Below are 21,335 nucleotides of genomic sequence, written 5' to 3' on the forward strand. Positions count from 1 at the left end.
CATGGTCATATGAAAATAAATATAGAAATCTATATTGATAATTAAGTTTCTGAGACTTTCAGGAAAGAATCTGAATCGAGTTCTTTTTATTATCACTAGTAAATCTAAATCTATTATCAAGCTTTATTAATTTATGCTTTGTCAAGAAAAGCAGATTTTTTCCTGAGTGAGGAACACTGACAAGAGCATTTATAACATATTACAGAACAAACATAGGGGATTGAGACTCTATGTTTGCTATATAAAGCACCACACTTTGAAGGATGTTCCTTTCTAAATAATATTTTTCTCTTTCAGGGTGATCTTGGAAAAGAAGTGCCTTGTTCCCTGTTTAGAGAATTAGAGCCCCAATTTAGTGGGGGTGACTTCTTCCAGGTTAAAAAGGAAGTACATTTAAGTTAATCCAGTTGTGGCAGTCTTTCTTGTTTCTAGCTTAATGAGGGGAGATGCTGACGAGAAGTCCAAGATGATAAAGATAAAGCACTGTGGTGTACCACAAACGGGTATCTTGTGAGACTGTCATGAGGCAGTTTTTGCGCCAAGTTCAAAAAATGAAAAAAAGGCCTTAATACATTAATTTGTCATTTTTCTCTGATATCTTTTTATCTTAGACTGACTTCTTCCATGATACGACACAGCAGAGTTCACACTCAGAGTGAAAATGTGTAGCCAGCTATCTGTATTCAAACAGTGTAGCAGATCCATGTCTCATTATTTATTGGGTTTCAACTTTCTATGGGCTCTTTATTTTTTAAAAACTGATCCACAACTTTATTCTTATTGTAAAGACTTAAAAAAAATGTATAGCATAAAGTTTGACACATCACCTTAAACATGTCACTTCTCACCCGGTACACCTTTCCACACACAGTTACTCCTCTCCCCTCCCCATAGATAATCACCATTGATGAAGTTTGGTTTATAATTTTTATTAATTTTCCTGGCTTATCATGTACATAGAAAGCATAATATGTATACTTATTATCATTTACATGAATTGAATCAAATTAAAAATATTTCACCAAATTTGTCTTGAAGCTTTTCCCATGAAAATATGTAGAGGTTGTTTTGTTTGTTTGTTTTGTTTTTGTTTTTTTAAATTGTATAGTGTGACTGGGCTTCCCAGGTGGTGCAGTGGTAAAAAATTCTACCTGCCAATGCAGGAGACCTAGGTTCGATCCCTGATCTTGGAAGAATGGCAACATGCTCCAGTATTCTTGCATGGGAAATCCCATGGACAGAGGAGCCTGGCGGGTTATAATCCATGGGGTTGCAAAAGAGTTGGACGCGACTTAGTGACTAAACAACAACTAGCTCAGAGATCGATGTCTCTGGCCCTTTTTCTAGTTTTTGCAATTTTCTCCTTGTGTCCGAGACTGCCTGGGTTATGAAGGAATGGGCCAGCAGGACTCTTCCCTCAATACCTTTTAGGTCTGCCTGCCTAGGTAAAATTTTTAAAGGCCTCTGTGAGCCTTCCCAAAAATAAAAGGGTGGATTTTCACTCTCTCCTTGTTACATCTTATTTAATACTTATTTTATCTTAATTAACAGCCTTCTGGACACCCTGGGTAATGCCCTGCACTAGGCAAGTAATGAGGTGTCTTGGGGATTCCCTTCCTGCCCTTGTGTTGGGATCCCAATCCGGCTCTGTACAGGGGATTGCCTCTTCTGCAAGGGCCAGGTTGCCACCCACCCGCTGTTGTTCATCAGTCACTTTTCTAGCCTGACCAAAGATTCTAGCTTTCTCCTCATCATTACAACACAGAGTGAGAATGACCATCATATCCCTCCAGGTGAGGGAGAAGTTAAGGCTAAGATATTCAAATTCATCCCTAAACTTTTGAGGGTTTTCAGAATATGAACTCAATTGTTCCCTGCATTGGGTACTATCTTTCATAGAAAAGGGAACATGAACTCATGTGGTTCCCCCTTCCCCATCTGGACCCTCTCTTAGGGGACAGGTTTTTTTTTTTTTTTTTTTTTTTGTCCAAGGCTGACCTTTCCTCCTGTGGAGGGTAAAGCTTACCTCCTGATCATAATCCCATGAGGGAAAGAGGCGGAGCTGAGGTGGCTGTAGGTGACCTTCCCTCAAGTCCCAACTTCTGGGGCTGCCTGAACTTCCCTTTCCCGCATACTCTGTCAGAACTGAGGGGGTCAGGAGAAGGTCATGGGGGGGTCTTCCACCTTGGACCATGCCAAGAGGACTTTGAAAGGGCATTTATCAGGGTCTCTGAGCTTACCTTTTCTCCTTTTCTCAGAATCCTGGTAGAGGGCCATAAAGGCCTGGGCATAGGGAACCTCCTTGTATTTACCCTCATGTTTGCAGTATAGACTGAGCTGCAAAATGCTGTTAAATTCAAGTGACTCTGACTGCGGCCATTTTTCCACACCTCCCAGGGAGTAGGTAGGCCCGTACCGAGCACAATATTTGAAAAGTTTTTCCTTTTTAGTCCATCCAGTTGATATCCTTCCCAGTGGGCCAAAAGACAACCCAGTGGGGTGTCTAGAGGGAAAGTAGGCTTATTTCCCATTTTGATGGTGGTATAGTTATTTTTTTAATTAATTTATTTATTTTAATTGGAGGATAATTGCCTTAAAATATTGTGATGGTTTTTGCCATACATCAGTATGAATTGGCCATAGGCATACATGTGTCCCCTCTACGCTGAACCTTCCTCTCACCTCCCTCCCCACCACATCCCTCCAGGTTATCACAGTGCACCGGCCTTGGGTGCCCTGCATCATACATCAAACTCCCACTGGCTATCTGTTTTACGTATGGTAATGTATATGTTTCAAAGCTAGTCTCTCAAATCATCCCACCCTCTCCTTCTCCCACTGAGTCCAAAAGTTTGTTCTTTACGTCTGTGTTTCCTTTGCTGCCCTGCACATAGGATCATCGGTACCATCTTTCTAGATTCCATATATGTGCGTTAATATACGATATTTGTCTTTCTCTTTCTGACTCACTTCACTCTGTATAATAGGCTCTAGGTTCATCCACCTCATTAGAACTGACTCAAATGAGTTCCTTTTCATAACTGAGTAATATTCTATTGTGTATATGTACCACAACTTCCTTTTCCATTCATCTGCTGATGCACATCTAAGTTGCTTCCATCTCCTAGCTATTGTAAATAGTGCTGCAATGAACATTGGTATACATGTGTCTTCTTCAATTTTGGTTTCCTCGGGGTCTATGCCCAGTAGTGGGATTGCTGGGTTGTGTGGTAGCTTTATTCCTAGTTTTTTAAGGACTCTCCATACTGTTCTCCATAGTGGTTGTATCAGTTTGCACTCCCACCAACAGCGTAAGAGGGTTCCCTTTTCTCCACATCCTCTCCAGCATTTATTGTTTGTAGACTTTTTGATGGTGGCCTTTCTGACCAGTTGTGAGATGATACCTCATTGTGGTGTTGATTTGCATTTCTCTAATAATGAGCGATGCTCAGCCTCCTTATATGTGTTCATTAGCCATCTGCATGTCTTCTTTGGAGAAATGTCTGTTTAGGTCTTCTGCCCACTTTTTGATTGGGTTGTTTGTTTTTCTGGTATTGAGGTGCTTGTATATTCTGGAGATTAATTCTTTGTCAGTTGTTTCATTTGCTATTATCTTCTCTCATTCTGAGGGTTGTCTTTTCACCTTGCTTATAGTTTCCTTCATTGTGCAAAAGTAGGTCCCATTTGTTTATTTTTGTTTTTATTTCCATTACTCTAGGAGGTAGGTCCTAGAGGATCTTGCTGTGATTTATGTCAGAGAGTGTTCTGCCTATGTTTTCCTCTGAGAGTTTTATAGTTTCTGATCTTACGTTTAGGTCTTTAATCCATCTTGAGTTTATTTTTGTGTATGGTGTTAGAAAGTGTTCTAATTTCATTTTTCTACACACAGCTGACCAGTTTTCCCAGCATCACTTGTTGAGGAGAGTGCCTTTTCTGCATTGTATGTTTTTGCCTCCTCTGTCAAATATCTGACTCTAGAGAGGTTGCAAGCTCTCTCTTGGTCTCAGATCACCTGGTTGTACATGAGCCAAAGGAAATGCTCAGCAGTAAGCACAATCAGAGGGGCTGTAGGGCTGGCCCCAAAAGGTGAATTAACCCCTAGACATACGTCCAGGGTATTAACTTTCACCCAAGACCAGGTGCGACTATACTGAGCCCCATCAATCACTTCCATTTGGAGCACTCGGCCAAATGAACAATCAAATGGCTGAATTTATAGAAACAGGGCACCTGATGGAGGGCTCCTATTGCTCGATTATCTCCCCAAGAACAGAAACCACAATTTATGGGGAGGAGAGATCGTGGTCTCTCAAATAATCTCTCACAAAGACTCAAAACTTCAGGTCTGAGTATCGACGGATGGAGTAAACAGAAATACCTTGGGTCTTCAAAGGGAGGGAAAGAGGACAGGTTGAAAGAGAAGGAGGGAGAGAGAAAAATAAATGGTTAGAAGTTGGGAGGGGATGAGGAAAAAAAAAAAAAAAAGAAGGAGTGGCCTTACCGTCGTCTTGCCACCTGCAGATGCCCAGATGCTATGGGAATTTTCTCCTGGGCTTCCAGGAAAGGAGGACTGGAACTCAGCCCTACCAGAAACCAGAGATCAGACCAGAACCAGAATTCGAGTTCTCTGCCAACTGGAGGTGATCAAGCTGTGATCCTCAGCTCAGGCTGAGGCCCTTCAATCAGACTCCTGAGTCCAGTACTGGGGGAGAAGAAAAGAAAAGTAGGATCGGAGGGGTTGAAAAGAGGGATGAGAGAAAGAGAAAAAAAAAAAAAAAAAGGAAGGGGCAGGGAAGTCAATAAAGTGTCTTGTTCCTTACCTGGTCGAGGCACTCCAGCCATTGTTCAGGAAAGAGATCAGGGACAAAGGGGTCCCGGTTGTGGTTGCTGGGTCTGCTCCGTCAGCATGCGAGCTGGTTCTTGAGTACCCTGAGTGGTCGGGGTGTCAGCCACAGTAAACAGGGGTCCCTTTGTGATTGCCAGTTGTTGCTGGAAGGGGGACCCCTTTCAGGACCCGAGAGTGGGCTCTTGTCTAACACTGGAAAATGAATTGTCCAAGGAGACACACATGTTGACAAAGCAAGAGACTTTACTGGGAAGGGGCACCTGGGTGGAGAGCAGTAGGGTAAGGGGACCCAGGAGAACTGCTCTGCCACGTTTTATGGTAATGGGATTAGTTTCTGGGTTGTCTCTGGCCAATCATCCTGACTCGAGGTCTTTCCTGGTGGCACACGTGTTGTTCAGTCAAGATGGATCCCAGTGAGGAGGGTTCTGGGAGGTAGTAGGACATGTGGCGTCTCCTTTTGACCTTTCCTGAACTCTTCCAGTTGGTGGTGGTTTATCTGTTTCGTGTTCCTTAATAGGACCTCCTGTCTTAAAATAACTCACGTGAATGGCTACTATGGTACCTGGCCAGGGTGGGCGGTTTCAGTCAGCGTGTTTCCCCTACCATAAGCAGAGAGGTTAAGAAAGTAAAGTGAAAGTTTATTTAAGCAAAGATACATTCTCAGAGGGAGAGCGGGGGAACAAGTGGAAGAGTTGCTGCCCCGGGCCTCATTGGCAAGCCTGTTCTGAGGGGTAAGCAAGTGAAGTCGCAGAATATTGTCTAGGGAAGGAGGAGTTTGGGAGTCAACTTCCTTGACTTCCATCGCAGCTCCATTTTTCCAAGATGAGGAGTGATTTCTGTCCCCATTTAGCTTAGATTAGAAGTGTCATGTGTCGGGTACATGGTGAGTACTTCTTATCTGTAAGGCTAATCTTATTGTAACGAGAGCACAAACGAGCAAACGTTTCCATTGGGATGCAGGAGATTCCCACCTTTCCCCAACTTTCTTTGTCTGCTACTCAGATCCTTACCACCCAAAATGTGTGGTTTCCCTTCAGTCTGAAGGTTCCTGCTTCCCTCTGTCTGCCCATGGACCCCCGCCGTTTACAAGATGTATGGTTTCCTGCCACCTGGCCCCTGGCCCCCCCCCCATTTCTCTGCTCATACCTAGCTACCTGCCTGCTGTAACAATAGGAAATAAATACAACTTCCCAGGGGTAACAAGCCCTCCACATCCCATGCGCTTTCAGTGCAGGCCAGATGGGGAGCAGTGCCAGAGGCATCTCCCTCCCCCACCGTATAAACACAGGCCTAAGTGGGGAACCTGGACTTCCACTCCTGCCTTCACCTGCTGGTACAGTGTCAGAGGAGGTCTGCTAAAAGAGAAGAATTGAATAATACCCAGACTCTCAAATCAACCAAAATGTCCAGGAAGGGTAAAACCGAAAATCACTCATCATGCCAAAAACCAGTAACAGCTCAACTTGAATGGGAAAGACAATCAACAGATGCCAGCACCAAAATGGCACAGATATTAGAATTACCTGACAAGGATTTCAAAGCAGCTGTCATTAAAATGCTTCAATGAGCAATTATTAACAGTTGAAAAAATGAAGAAAGAATAGGGAGAGTCAGCAAAGTTATAGAAGATACAAAGAAGATCCCAATGGAAACTTTAGAACTGAAAAAATACAATAGTCAAAAATTTTTGAAAGTCAATTAACAACTCAGTGCATGGATTCAGTAGCAAAATGGAGAGGAAAAAGGAAAGACTCCGTGAGCTTAAAGTCAGAACAATAGAAATTACCCAGTCCAACTAAGAGAGAGAAAATAAACTGGAAACAAAGATGAACAGAGCCTCAGAGACCTGTGAGACCAAGTGTCTCTCAGTGGGTTTTTCATCAGAAGCCACGGAGGCCTGAAGGAAGTGGTATAACATTTCTCAAGTGCTGACAGAAATGAACTGTCTTCCCAGAAAATCATAATTGGTAAAAATAACTTTCAGGAATGAAAGGGAAATATGAACACATTCTCAGATGAAGAAAAACTAAACTAAGAGAATTTGTTGCCAGCAGACCTACTTCAAAAGAAAAAAGGACTAAAGGAAGTTCCTGAAACAGAAATTAAAGGATAAAAGAAGGAATTGTGGAACATTAGAAAGGAAAAGGGAACAGCAGAAAGAGTAAAAATATGTGTAAATACAGTAGAGTTTCCTACTCCTCTTGAGTTTTCTAAATTGTGTTTGGTGGTTGGAAGGAAAAAAAATTACATTGTGAGTCTCAATGAGGCAAAAGTATATAAAAATGCAATATTTTCATCAACAATGTTATCATAAAGATGATGAACAAATTTCCACTGTATTGAGTACCTACTACATGTCAGAATTATTTTCTGTTGTCTCTAATTTTTTTTTACCTTATTTTGCAGATGTGGGACCCAAGGCTTTTCGCCCCCTCCCCCTGTGCGTGTGTGTGTGTGTGTGTGTGTCTGTGTGTGTGTGTGTCTGTGTGTCTGTGTCTGTGGTGTGAGCAGGTGGGAAATGGTTTGCTAAGCAAGGATGTTAGGTGAATGACTTAAGATGAACTTTTGGGAAGAAGGCAAAACAGTGATCAAGAAATAGGTATTTGTGAATATTGAAGAACTTTAGCACACTATTTGTGTATATACTTCTTGTATCTGTACATGTTGCAGTCACCAGAGACCATCTCTCTGTCTCTCTAAGGAAGTATGCCTTCAACAGGTAGCAGGTAAAGGTGGACCAAGTGATGGCATATAACCCATGAAAGGTGTAAAACATAAGTTTTCTCTTTTCTGCAAAAATCGATGGAAGATGGATTATCTGCAGTTGTGTGGCAGTGGCAATTCTGAGGGAAAAAGAAAAGCTGAGTTGTGAGACAGATAAATGGTCCCTCTGCTGGAGTTGAACACAGCCCCGGGCCTCGTAAGGTTAACTTATTCAATGTGAGAGGCTGCAGGTGGCTCCGTTTTATGTTTCTACCTTTGAAGACAATGTGGAATATTGGAAAACCCCTGAAGTTTACTATCAAAGGGACCTAGATTCACTCCACAAATTATTAGCTAATGTAAGGGAAAGGTTACTTAACCTCTCTGATTCTCATTTTCTCATTTCAAATGAGGATATAAGAATGCATACCAGGTATGGTGTTTGCAAGGGTCAAATGAGAAAAATGCATGTGAAGTGCTTGGAATATTAAAGCTGTTCAGTAAATGTCATTTCCCTGCTCTACTGCAACCCTTCCACCTCCAAATCAAAACAACTGGATTTAAATCTTTACCGTGATATCCAATAGATTCTGTTGATGTCTTGAATTTTGCCCTAAGGAACACTGGGTAAGCATAAAGCAGTCTGTGAACAACTCTTTACTCATAGCATCACACTTGACTTGGCAACTTTGGAGAGCGTGATAAAACATCACCGGTGAACTCAACAAATAGAAATAGGATACATTATTCCCAACTCACTAGAGGAAATACAGTACTAAAGGACACTCAGTCCATCTGACAGAAACTCAATTGATCCAATAGAAAACAGATAAAAGAGAATAATACATAGGAAGCATAGAAGAAGAAAAAAAAAAAAAAAAAAACCTCCCAATCAATAGGAAGCAGAAATAAGATGACAGAAACAACTGCAAAATAGATTACTGGGAAAAATTCAAAATGGAGCCATATGATCTTAAAAAGAGGAGGGCATGGAAAGGTTAAAAGGAAGCAGTCGTGGACTTTCAGCTCTTAAACGATTAAAAACAGGGATTCAGGGCTAATTACTGTGATTATAATTCTGAAGGCTCAAATATACATATGCCAAAAGTTCACTGAAATTGGCAGATCCATAGAGTGGGAACTTTTAGTATATCTCTCAGTAACTGATCAATTAAGAAAACAATAACTATTAGCAATGATAAGGGAGATTTGAAGAACCCTATTAAATCTTGTTCTAATAAGCAGGTATAGAATACTAGGTCCAAAGATTAGAGAATATATATTCTGTGAGAGCACAAATGGAACATTTAGAGAAGCTGATCATTCACTAGTCCACAAACATATGTCAGCAATTTTCAAGCAGAAACCATGCTCTCTGAACACAGTGCAATTGAGTTAAAAAATAATAACCCAAAGGAAAACAGAAACAAACCACTTAGGGTAGGAACATTTAAAAGAAATATGACCAGAATCAAGTGATACATATGACCAACAAGGGATAAATAGTAATTATTAATCATAATAGAAATTAGGAAATATTACAACCAAATGATAATGAAAATAGCACCTATAAAATCTTGTGGAATACACCAAAGTGGTAGTTTGAGGGACATTTATAACACCAAATGCTTATATTAGAAAAGAAGAAAGACCACAAATTAATGAGCTAAGCAACCAAAATATGAAATTAGAATAACAGAATGAATGGAAGAAAGTAGAAGGAAGGAACATTTACCAAAATTAAAGAGAAAACAAAACAAAACAAAAATCCATAAAGAAGTTCAAGCAGACCAAACTTGGTTCAAACTAGGTTCAAACAAACCTAGCTTGTTGCTAGGGAATGCAAAAGAAACTGATAAATGTACAGCAACAGTTATTGAGAAAGAGGGAGAGAGAGAAGTAGAAGATATTAGGAATACGAAAAGAAGTAATCATTATGAATATGGTAGATGTTTTTGTAAAGTAGCATACCAAATTAATTTGAATTACTTAATTTTAAAACTTAGATGAAATAATTTTCTCAATCAAAATTAAACAGAAACAGAAAGTAGATCATTTCTATATTGCAAATGTGTTCCATCATAAATATGGAATGCTAAAACTAAAATTGGTAAAGCCCTTGGACAGTTTTCCATGGCCTCAAATATTACCATTAACTTTAATGTCTGTAAGATCAACCCCATCTGGGACTCATAGTTTATCTACTTATTAATTCACACGAGGCCAGCCCATACACTTGGGAATCTCATCCCCAATTTTGGATTCTACCATTTTCACAAGCTGATAAGAGTAATGACTTGAAAGCACTCACACAACACTTCCAGCTTTATCACACCGATATGAGCAAATCTCCCAAACACTCACCTAAATAGCCTTTACATGATCTGCAACCTGGAGACTCCTCGGTCTTCTGAAATAAGCATCAGAAAAATCTGCCCTTGAGCCTAGGTTAACAAAAGAAAGAAAGAAAAAAGTTTACCAGGTACTATTAACAACTAAAATCTCCAGTAAAACTCCAGAGTGTTGATCCTTGAGTTGTTGTTCCCCATCACATCCTGCTGTATACTGGGTATCCACTCCATCTGAAGACCTTAAATTGAGGGTTCTTAGCAGCCTTCCAGGCGTCACTGACTTCAGAAAGTGGACAGATTCCTCCCCAAGATGACAGAATAACATTAATTTTCTGATTCTCTAGGAACTGTTCCTCCCCCTTTACTAATAATATTGCCTACCATTACATTCTGATGTTTTCCAGCACATTGCTATGAGCTCCCCTTATTTTTACTGTATTATTATTTTTTTTAACTCCTGTGGTCTCCTTCTGCCACTTAAGGAAAAACATCTGACATTCCCCATCACACCCTGCTGACAAAAGAAACAAATGCTGTTTGTCAGTTTCCCTTACAGCATTAATCCCAACCTCCAGATGTTAAAAACTGGACACTGACCTCATCTCAGCAAAATACTCCTGCAGAGGTCATTATAATCCTGTCGGCAAGCCCTACTCAATCAAGAGTAGGCTCCATTATTGGGGCCACGCTGACCCTGATAGTCAGATTTGCTCATGGTATTCCATTTGTTCATGATAGTCAGCCTGCTTTGTGAAACTGATTGAAAGTGAAAGTGAAAGTCACTCAGTCGTGTCCGACTCTTTGGGACCCCATGGACTATACAGTCCATGGAATTCTCCAGGCCAGAATACTGGAGTGGGTAGCCTTTCCCTTCTCCAGGGGATCTTCCCAACCCAGGGATCAAACCCAGGTCTCCTGCACCGCAGGTGGATTCTTTACCAGCTGAGCCACACAAGAGAAGTTCTGCTAAATACATCACTTACCTTGAGGAACACAAAATCGGCTTTCTCTAGTCGTGATCAATGAAGCTTATTTTCCTGATAGAGGCAATACAGTGAGGTACTATTTGTTATGTAACATCTTATATAACACCCATATGGCATATGCTAACTTATCTTGTGTGTTCAGGATAATTGCTAGAGACTTTGTGATATGTTAAACTAAACATTCCAGCAGATCTTATTTCCCAGAAATGGGTGGGGGAGGGGGGGTTAGGGAGAGGGGATTAACCAGTAACAGTCAAACCAATTTCTTTTAAAAACTCACAAGGGAGGGCTTCTCTGTTGGCTCAGATGGCAATGCGGGAGACCCAGGTTCAGTCCCTGGGTCGGGAAGATCCCCTGGAGAAGGGAATGGCAACCCACTCCAGGATTCTTGCCTGAAGAATCCCGTGGACAGAGGAGCCTCATGGGCTATATGGTCCATGGGGTTGCAAAGAGTCAGACATGACTGAGCGTCTAACACACACACACACACACACACACACACACAATAACTGACGCCCTATTCAGGAGTCAGTTTATGTATATAGGCTTCGTGACTTGCTATTCTCACATTAGGGAAAATAATAGCTAGCAAGGGTGGTCCAAAACTTGTCTGATTCTGACAATTGCCTGGTTTTTATAGTCCAAGCCCTTGACTTCAAGTCTTGTTTCAAGGACTAATAATCATTGTGTTCTGTTTGATTACTTGTTTTGCAGTTGGCCAATGCATCCTGTCTGGAGTCTTAAATGCTATTGCACAGTCCATGTCACACCAGAGTATTCAGTGATGCATTCTACTGCAAAAGGAGCAGGAGAGACCAACCCATGTCCTACTGCAGAGTACATTCTCTAAACAAATTCCTGATCATCAAAATCAGAGCAATGTTGATAATCTAGATAACATGGATTAATGGCTTGTGGCTAAAAGTGGGTACTAAAAAATATCTCTTGACATCCAGGCTAGGACATGTTATTCTCCCATTAGACATTGAAAAAAATCTCAGGGAATGCCAACTTCAGTTGAGATCATGAGATCTCGTCACTCTGAGATCATGATAAAGTGAGACAAAACAAAGGCCACTTCATGATTTTTTTTTTCTCTAAGCACAGACAAAAGCAAAATCACTGTACAAATCACCATATATCCCTCTCCTAGCTAGTATGAGTGACTGCTAGTTTGGGGGTTTTGTTTTCCCTTTTGCTTTCTTTGTTTCTTTGTTTGCTTTCTGCAATTGCAGCTTTCACCTCACTCTAATCTAGTCTCTCTATACAGAAGGTTTATTAAGGTACTGTCATAGGAATACCCTGTCTTCCTGACAGTATCCAATCCAGATCAAAACTCTGCTTCTTTAAAACCTCACACAAATCATAAAACAAGACCACCTCTTTCTTTCTTTAATTTTTCTTTTGATGTGGTCCCTTTATTTAGTCTTTATTGAATTTGTTACCATATTGCTTCTGTTTTTTTTTTTTTTTCCTTTTATGTTTTGGTTTTTGGCCACAAGACACGTGGGACCTTAGTTTCCCCAACCAGGGAGCGAACCCACACCACCTACTTTGTTGTTGTTTTTTTTTTCCCCCTTTATTTATTTATTTTTTTTCAGTGGGTTTTGTCATACATTGATATGAATCAGCCATAGATTTACACGTATTCCCCATCCCGATCCCTCCTCCCACCTCCCTCTCCACCCGATTCCTCTGGGTCTTCCCAGTGCACCAGGCCCGAGCACTTGTCTCACGCATCCCACCTGGGCTGGTGATCTGTTTCACCATAGATAGTATACATGCTGTTCTTTTGAAATATCCCACCCTCACATTCTCCACAGAGTTCAAAAGTCTGTTCTGTATTTCTGTGTCTCTTTTTCTGTTTTGCATATAGGGTTGTCGTTACCATCTTTCTAAATTCCATATATATGTGTTAGTATGCTGTAATGTTCTTTATCTTTCTGGCTTACTTCACTCTGTATAATGGGCTCCAGTTTCATCCATCTCATTAGAACTGATTTCAAATGAATTCTTTTTAAGGCTGAGTAATATTCCATGGTGTATATGTACCACAGCTTCCTTATCCATTCGTCTGCTGATGGGCATCTAGGTTGCTTCCATGTCCTGGCTATTATAAACAGTGCTGCGATGAACATTGGGGTGCACGTGTCTCTTTCAGATCTGGTTTCCTCAGTGTGTATGCCCAGAAGTGGGATTGCTGGGTCATATGGCAGTTCTATTTCCAGTTTTTTAAGAAATCTCCACACTGTTCTCCATAGTGGCTGTACTAGTTTGCATTCCCACCAACAGTGTAAGAGGGCTCCCTTTTCTCCACACCCTCTCCAGCATTTATTGCTTGTAGACTTTTGGATAGCAGCCATCCTGACTGGCGTGTAATGGTACCTCATTGTGGTTTTGATTTGCATTTCTCTGATAATGAGTGATGTTGAGCATCTTTTCATGTGTTTGTTAGCCATCTGTATGTCTTCTTTGGAGAAATGTCTGTTTAGTTCTTTGGCCCACTTTTTGATTGGCACACCACCTACTTTGGAAGGCAAAGTCTCATCTGCCGGACCAGCAGGGAAGTCCCAAGCCCAAATCTTTTAACATCCCTTTTCTATCACCCACGTACTTGTGTGGCCCACAGTTCCTTCACTGTGTGTGTTCGCCTTCACTGCAAAGAATAATAAACTCAAATTGTTCAACTACAAATGTGTTCCTGCTGGTCTTTAGCTGGGAGGCATCGAAATATCATATCACATTAAACTTGATGACAAAGCAAAACAGAAGACTCAAATGTATTTACTACAATAACCCCACATGCTATTACTTCGAACATAATTTTCAGTTTACAAAGACATTTATTCTGTATCCTTTTAACCAGCAATTTCAAGGCCTAGAGACTGAGAAGAGGGCTGGTCTACTGGTGGAGATATTAACAATATGAACAGTAAAAGACCAACCATAAAATATATTGAAAATAGATATTCATGATAGTGGAATGGGAGAAAGAAAGCAAAGGTTGAGTTTTGGACAATGAGTTTGAGATCATGGCCTGACCACCAGGTCAGATGCTGTATGGGCCACAGAAGATAAGACCCAAATTCTTCACATTCCAAAGCACAGGGTTTCAGAACAAACGGTCCCTTTGGGTGGCTACCAACCTTCCTCAAGCCCTGTCCCCAGCCTGCATAACATCTCAGTAAGCACAGTGAGACGAATAAGACCCTGATGAGACCCTGTAAATCCAAATGTGACCATTCTGTATGTCCGTTTTTCTAACTCCTCCCCATCCCCACAAACATCACCCACCCCCACATAGGTTATCCAGGCGACCTATGTATTCAGAGGTAGAAAGAAATGTAAATTTTACTTGGAATGACTGATTATAGAACAGCACTATCTAATAGAATTCTCTGCACTGATAGAAATGTTCCATATCTGCGCTGCACAGAGTATAGTAGCCACGGGTTTACATGTAGCCATTGAGCACTTCAAATGCTGCTAGTGAGACTGAATTTTCAGTTTTATTTAATTTTAATCAATTTAACTAATCACATATGACTAGGGGCTACCAGTTTAAAGACTATACCTCTACAGGAAGTCTCCTCACCTGTGGTGGACCATACTCAGCCACTTGCCTTCACCCAAAACACGCTCTTTGTGACTGCTTGGACGATTTTAATTCACTTAGAGTCACCATTCTTCATAAAATCCCATGTACTACAAACATGCTAATCAAAACCATCAGCTGCTTGTAGATTCCTATTTTTGCCATCACCATGTACTATTTTTATTTTTATTTTTTTAAATAATTGACAGACATCACCAATGTAATGCAGTGTGTTTATGTGATGAATACTTCTCAGAGAATTAAGGATCTTTTGGGTATTCAAATCTTACCTTGAATTTGCCCAGATAGTTTTTGTTCCATCCACTGCATGTTATTACCCTGCTAGTCTTTAAACCAAGTTTGATAGTTGAATGTTGCTACAATGTGGAGTGAAATTTATCCTTTGGTGTCTGATCTAAGAATCTAATCATAGCAACTGACATGGAAAATGTGTTCACAGACTAAACCAAACTTTCATCTGCACTGTTAGAACAAATTATTCCCGAAGACTGTTCATATATCAACTGGTTATTGTCTAATTAAATGAGGTAAATTTCAGTTCTCTTACATACTAGAAAAAAAATTGCCACCTTTCTTTAGAATGTCATGAATAGACAAATTTTACTTCTGAAACACAAACACTTGAGGAAGTATAAGTTTCAGCTAACATCCTGGTTATTATCTCCTTACCAGCATCAGTGTCTTTCTATTTATTTACTCAAATGAGGAAGGAAGCTACATTTAGATTAAAATTGGTTGCCTGGACCATAAGTTCTATTTTGTTCCTTTGTAGATTGCACCACCTTTGAGATTTCCAAGTGGTGGGGAAGACTGTTGGCTATAGGTCTGGATTCAAAGAAGAGGTCTGTGCATGGGCTATGAATTTGAGAGTCTATGACACATGGATGGTGCCTGGAGTCAAGCAAGTAAACCTTAGAACAGGGGGCAGATGACACACCCCTTTCAAGAGGTCTATCTTGAATAAAGGGAAGGGCATCAAGGCCCAGGTAGCTGAGTGGACAAGGAAAGGGTGGAACCTCATGTGGGCTCATAAAATATAAATGTGTATATATATGTATATGAATGTCTTAGGAGTCATGTTACTAGCTGAACAGGTGATGACATAAGAACCTTGGGCCCTGCTTCAGTCCCCTTATTTCAATGTGTGTGTGTTTGCTGACTCCAATTCAAAAGTTTAAGTTTAATCACATGATTAACCTTATGTGATGTGCTTATATAAAATAGGTGAATTTTGCTATTTTAACTCTCATCAGGCAGGTTCATGTCCAAATTCTGTGGCTGAGACTTGGCAAGTACCTTCCTGTAGACCTTGTGGCTAGACACTCCCTCTTCTTTTTATTTTCCTCTTAAAAAGATGGTTTTCTTTTTCCAGCACATGCCTTATCTTTCATTAAAATTCCAATGTCATCTTTGTGCTGTTTATATATAGACCCTTTCCACAGTAGCATAATTTACACTGGTCTGCTGCCTGTGTCCATCCCACTTACATCCCTGGGGCACTGCTTTCTCCTTCATAAGTCATTGTTTATTTAAGTCTCTTGTGTCTTTGCACACGAATGCTAACCTTATCTTCTTACGGCATCTATCTCCAGGACACCACTGGAAGGGAAGATGACAGAAGAGGGTTTGTCTACCGAACTGTAGTAACATTTCATTCCTGTCTCCTTAAGACAGGCAGAAGCAGAGATGGACTATCAAAACGTGCAACAGAGCCAGATGCAGAAACAGCCAGAGACAAGACAGCCTGACAGAAAAGCAGAGATAGCTGGTCAGGCAGGCTGAGAAAGCCCAACAGATGGACAGACTCAGATATTATACCTCCTCCCCCAATAGAGACAGGTAGAAAGGGATACACAGAAAGGGGCAGACAGAGACAGGTAGAAATAGATGGAGACAGAGACAGGGAGGCAGAGGAAGCCAGGCACAGACAAGGGACAAAGAGACACACATTCAAACTAAGGCAAAGAATGATGGTTGCAGACAGAGACAGGGAGACAGGCAGAGGCTGATTGACACAGATAGAAAGACAGAGACAGACAGACCGAGAGACAGAGAAAGACAGAGGCACACTGAAAGACAACACACATATAGAGATAGTGATGGAGAGAGAGTCAGAGAGAAACAAGGTTGGGGCGGGGGGGGGGGGCTGGGGAGAAAGACAGAGACAGATGGGACAGAAAGGGAAAGACAAAGACAGACAGATGGAGAAAGAGACACGGAGAGATACAGATACAGAAGCACTGGAGAAATACAGAGACAGAGACAGAAACATAGAGACCCAGACACAAACAGATTGTCAGAGAGAAACAGAAAGATATGGACAGTAAGACAGAGACAGAGAGTGACAAAGAGGCAGTCAGAGACAGAGACTGAGGTAGACAAAGACAGAGGTAGATAGAAATTAGACAGGGATGCAGACAGACATAATAGAGAGAGATAGGGGATGACAGAGAGAGCGGCAGACATACAGAGAGGGAAAGACAGAGACAGGGATAAATCCTCATCATTGTCAAGGACCATGTGGTATCCCATAGGGGTACATCTCTTTTAGTGTGGCGTTTAGTTTGCTGTTATTTAGCTTGATGGTTTCCTGTAGCATTACCATGACTATACATTTTGTGCTGCCTCCCCATCTCCCCATGCCTTTACGAAGAGGCTAACAAAATGAGTATCAATGTGGGAAACACTTTCTTCCTCATCCTGAGCAGTCAAAAAGAAAAGAAAAAAAAAAAGTGAAAAACTAGAGAGAGGTATTGGATAAATTGCCCAAACTGGCAAATGGCAAGTCAGGGTTTGTGAGAGTTTAAATGTTTAAATGAGTGTATTTCAGCTGTCACTGTGCATTATTGAACATCTTTCTACTGTAAACAGCAACAAGCAATTTAAGGATTTAAAGCTAATTGGGTAGGAAAACAAAAGCAGATCTTTCAGTCAAGGTATATTTGTAGCTAAGTAGTCTCTGAATTTCCCAAGTGAGGATACCTCTGTTTAGATGAAATGGCATCTTGGCATTCAGCTCAAGAAAAAGTAATCTCAGATTGCTTAGAGAGTTTATATAAAGAAAGTGAAATTTTTACTGAAAAAAAAAATACTTTTTACCTTTCAACTGAATCATGACTTACTCTGCTCCCCAGTTATTTAAAAAAATAAATAAAATGAAGTCTATTGTTTGTAGTTGGTTAGGTATACGGAATATAAGGGAACACGAGAAAGGGTAGGGGGATGCAAAACTAAGGGCAAACATCGAAGGATGCAACAGCAGCTTCCTGATTGAACCATTTCTTATAACTAACTGTCATGTAAATATTACTCTAATACTAGTATGTGGGTTTGTGATAATGAAGCCTTTCAAATCTCCTTAAAGAGTAAAAAAGAATGAATGAATGAAGTCAAAAGTAATTTGTTCACTGAATGACAACAGATAAAATCTAATTGGGAAGAGAAACAAACCACCGGTAAGGAAAATTCTGATTTCAACCAAGTAAAACATTAAATCTGGTGACTAATATTTTTTGTTCATCTTCTATTAATTTATCACACTCTTTCCAAGCATGTATTTATTATTTGTATGGATTCTTAAATAGAGTTTTCCATTCTTTGACCTCAAAATAACATTTCATTGAGGGAGGGAATGGGATGGTGACAATTTGCAAGTTAACAGTAATCAGAAACCAACAAATTCAAATCGTGACTAGTGTGCTTCTCCTTTTGTGACAAAAACACTTTTTATCTTACCCTTTTGATTACTAGTGTGAACGTCTTGTCTTTTGATCCCACTTCCAGATGCCAAATAATTCCCATTATAATTCAAAAGCATTCCTTTCCAGAGGTCACCAGACCTGTTTTTAAGCAGGAAAGAGTCTTTCCAAGTACAATTCGAACGTTAAATGTTTCTGAAGGGCAAAGGCCATCAACGTGCGTAAAGAGTGCTTTCTGGTGCATAAATAATTCATGACTGTATGCCACAGAAAAAACTCTATCTAGTACGGAGATGTCCTCATAGAATCAATCTGCTGTCTTCCACTCCATCCCCAATATAGGGTTGTATAAGATTTGAAATGTCTTTCTAGGGTTAAAATGCTAGGAAAGTCAAAATAAGGTCTAACTAACATCAAGATATGATATAAAGTCAACTAACCTGAGAATATTGAGGAACAACCAATAAAGAGAAGATCATCAGTGTAGCCTGGGTGTGTTCACATAGTGAGATATCATGGAAACCAAGTATGACACTCAGTGGCAAGAAATGGGGCAAGGGAAGCAATCCAAAGGATGCTAGCGGTAGTGGTGGTAGATCCAAAGGATCTAGCATCCAAAGGATGCTAGTGGTAATGGTAGAGTGAGGCAGAGTGGCTCCAAACACACGAACTGAAAGAGAAACCAAACTGTTTCTTTAACATTCATTTAATCACACTAAAGGAAATGCATATTTTAAAAGAGTTTCACTAACAGTAGTAGAGTAGGTAGGTTCACAGGTTCTCTCTAAAGTCAACTGGTCTTTGACTTTGCAGAAATGATGGGAGGGGGCATTGATGGATGGTAAACCAGGAGGACAAGTTGCCACCTTAACAGCACAAATAAGTTATAAAGGTGTTGGGGGAGGGGGGCTTTAAAGTTTCTCCTCTTCATAGGCTCAGGTAAACAATCTCAAATATCATGGGCTACAGTTCAACAAAGACACTGACAGAACTGGGCCACCAGAGGTGGGCAAGTCCCGTTGGTCCCGCAGAAGGAGCTGGCATCTGGACAAAGCTGGTCGCCCCTGACCCCAGGAAAAGAGCTGCTCACCTCTCTGAGATTTTGTTTTCAGGGGTCCTCACTCAGGAAAATGCCCCTCTCTGGGGAGGTACAGGAAATTACAGGTCACATATATGGGGAAAACCACATCTTCGTTCTCCAGATTGACTACCTCTAGCTCTTCATCCTTTCCCAGGGAAAGCACCTGGTATTCTGTCTCCCTCCGGAGAATGGCTCTTCCAGCCCTGTCCAAGGAGGCCAGGCGCAGGCGGAACGCGACCTTTCTCTGCCAGAGTAAGCTGACCCCAAGACCGCAAGACTTGTTCAGCGCGCTGCGCTTGAAAATGATGCGCCGGTTGGCATAGCACACCACCAAGTCCCAGCCGAAGTTGAAGCCTGCCCACCGCCAGCTGCACTCCTCATCCCTGAAGAGCCGGCCCCCGCACCGCATGCTGGTCCTCTGGAGGTCGGACACGTAGACATCTGTGGGCCCGAGCTCTCTGGTCTGCTCAGCCCGGAGGAGGGCAAGCCACTGCTCTTTGTACACTGGGGTCAGCCACGTGGCAGGGATCAGCGCATCCTGGTCGATGACGCGTGCTGATGGCAGGTCGCAGATTATGTAGGCAAGCCGCAGCTGCTGGAACACTGGCACGAAGGCTCTGCCCTGCTCGGTCTCCAGGAAAGGGGTGCCCTCTGACTCCTGCCTGGAGCCAGCAAACCACGAGTCGGCGTCAGGCAGTAGGTCTCTGTGGGGGCCTCTCCATGTCGGCTGCAGCTGCAGGAACATCCACTTTTTCAGCGTGGTGTACACATCCATCTCTACCTCCATCACGAAGAGCTCCGAAGAGGCAATGACCTCTTTCATGAGATCCGGGCTAACTTCTCTCAATAACTCCTCACTATGCTGGGTCATCAGGTTGTCCAGCAGCCACTGAAGACACATGGCCCTGATGTTCTGGAGTCCGTAGCTCTCAGCAGAGTAGTAGTAGCTGCACACGGTCTGATCATTGACGGTGTCCTTCATGATCTCTCTGCACTGCTGAATCAGCGTGTCCAGCTGCAGCATGCTGGCTGCGGCCAGCATGGGGACCACTCGACCGGGTGGGATGAGCACAGAGTCTCGGTACAGGGAACCTAAAGCCTCGTGCAGCGCCTCACAATCAATGTTCTCGTCAGGCATCTGCAACTCTACAGTAGTCATGGTTGTCTCACGCCAAGCACCACTGAACATGCTAGCAAAGTATCCTGACTGGCACAAGTTGACCTTGTGCAGGTTCCACTCCTGCCCCAGGGCACGGATCTGCACGTCACTCCCTTCTCCTCTCAGAAAAAGTGCCTCATAAACGGACCCTAAACTGTCTTTTGCTCGCTTCCCGCGGGGCGCTTTTGTGAGCTGCCCTCCTGGGCCTGTCTTCCGCTTGTGGCCCCCTTGACTAGTGCTGGGTCTCGCCTCTTCACTCTCCTCCTCTTCCTCTATCGCTGCCACTGCTACTTCCTCAGCCTCCTCCTCCCCCTCAGGGGCACCTGGCTCCTCTGGGGCACGCCCCCCTCTGTTCCAGGGCATCCGACTACTTAGTGCTCCCATCGCTTTTACCTCAGGCGCGCAAAGGGCAAGCTTCCTCACCAGACGTGGCTGCCTCTGGCACTAGCTCAGCCGAAGGGGCTGTTGGGTACGGTTGACGTTTATGTGACGTCATCACGGACGCCACGCAAAGCCACACCCACTAGGCTTTCCCCTACCCCTCCCACTCCCTATCACAGGATAAGTGCACTCTGTACCAGGAATTCCACTCTATCTTTCCCTCCCGGGATGATTTCTCTGGGACTCCCTTCATAGGATAATGGTGGAACAGAGGACTTTGTGTATGAATTGTCCCCATTAATTTTAAGAACATAATTTCCTATTCCCCATTTGAAATAATTAGTGATCACTCCTTTTCTTGGATAATTACGTCTTGGTTCCAGCTCTGTCCTCTATGCACCTTAATTTCTGTAATTATTTTCTTAGGTTATCCCATCATTTGAGGCTGTGAAAACATTTTCTGTGATAAAAGTGGCAATGTTTGCCCAGTCTTTGCTTTTGTCTCTAACTTTTG

The 21,335-nt window shown here is 42.0% G+C and overlaps 1 protein-coding gene and 1 long non-coding RNA gene across 2 annotated transcripts; both read right to left on the reverse strand.

Annotated features, from left to right (window-relative positions):
* Positions 1-3,801: 3,801 nt before the first annotated feature.
* Positions 3,802-10,296, reverse strand: LOC122434902. Its single transcript, XR_006267495.1, has 4 exons — positions 9,914-10,296; positions 4,821-5,038; positions 4,502-4,702; positions 3,802-4,385 (listed from the first exon to the last, which is right to left on the reverse strand). It is a non-coding gene; the product is annotated as an uncharacterized LOC122434902 (long non-coding RNA).
* Positions 10,297-18,890: 8,594 nt separating this feature from the next.
* LOC122435577 (germ cell-less protein-like 1) lies at positions 18,891-20,824 on the reverse strand. The gene has a single exon (XM_043459753.1). The coding sequence runs from the start codon at positions 20,822-20,824 to the stop codon at positions 19,319-19,321; it is 1,506 nt and encodes a 501-aa protein (XP_043315688.1). The 3' UTR covers positions 18,891-19,318.
* Positions 20,825-21,335: the final 511 nt, after the last annotated feature.

This window comes from Cervus canadensis, chromosome X (assembly GCF_019320065.1).
Source record: "Cervus canadensis isolate Bull #8, Minnesota chromosome X, ASM1932006v1, whole genome shotgun sequence".
NCBI lineage: Eukaryota > Metazoa > Chordata > Mammalia > Artiodactyla > Cervidae > Cervus > Cervus canadensis.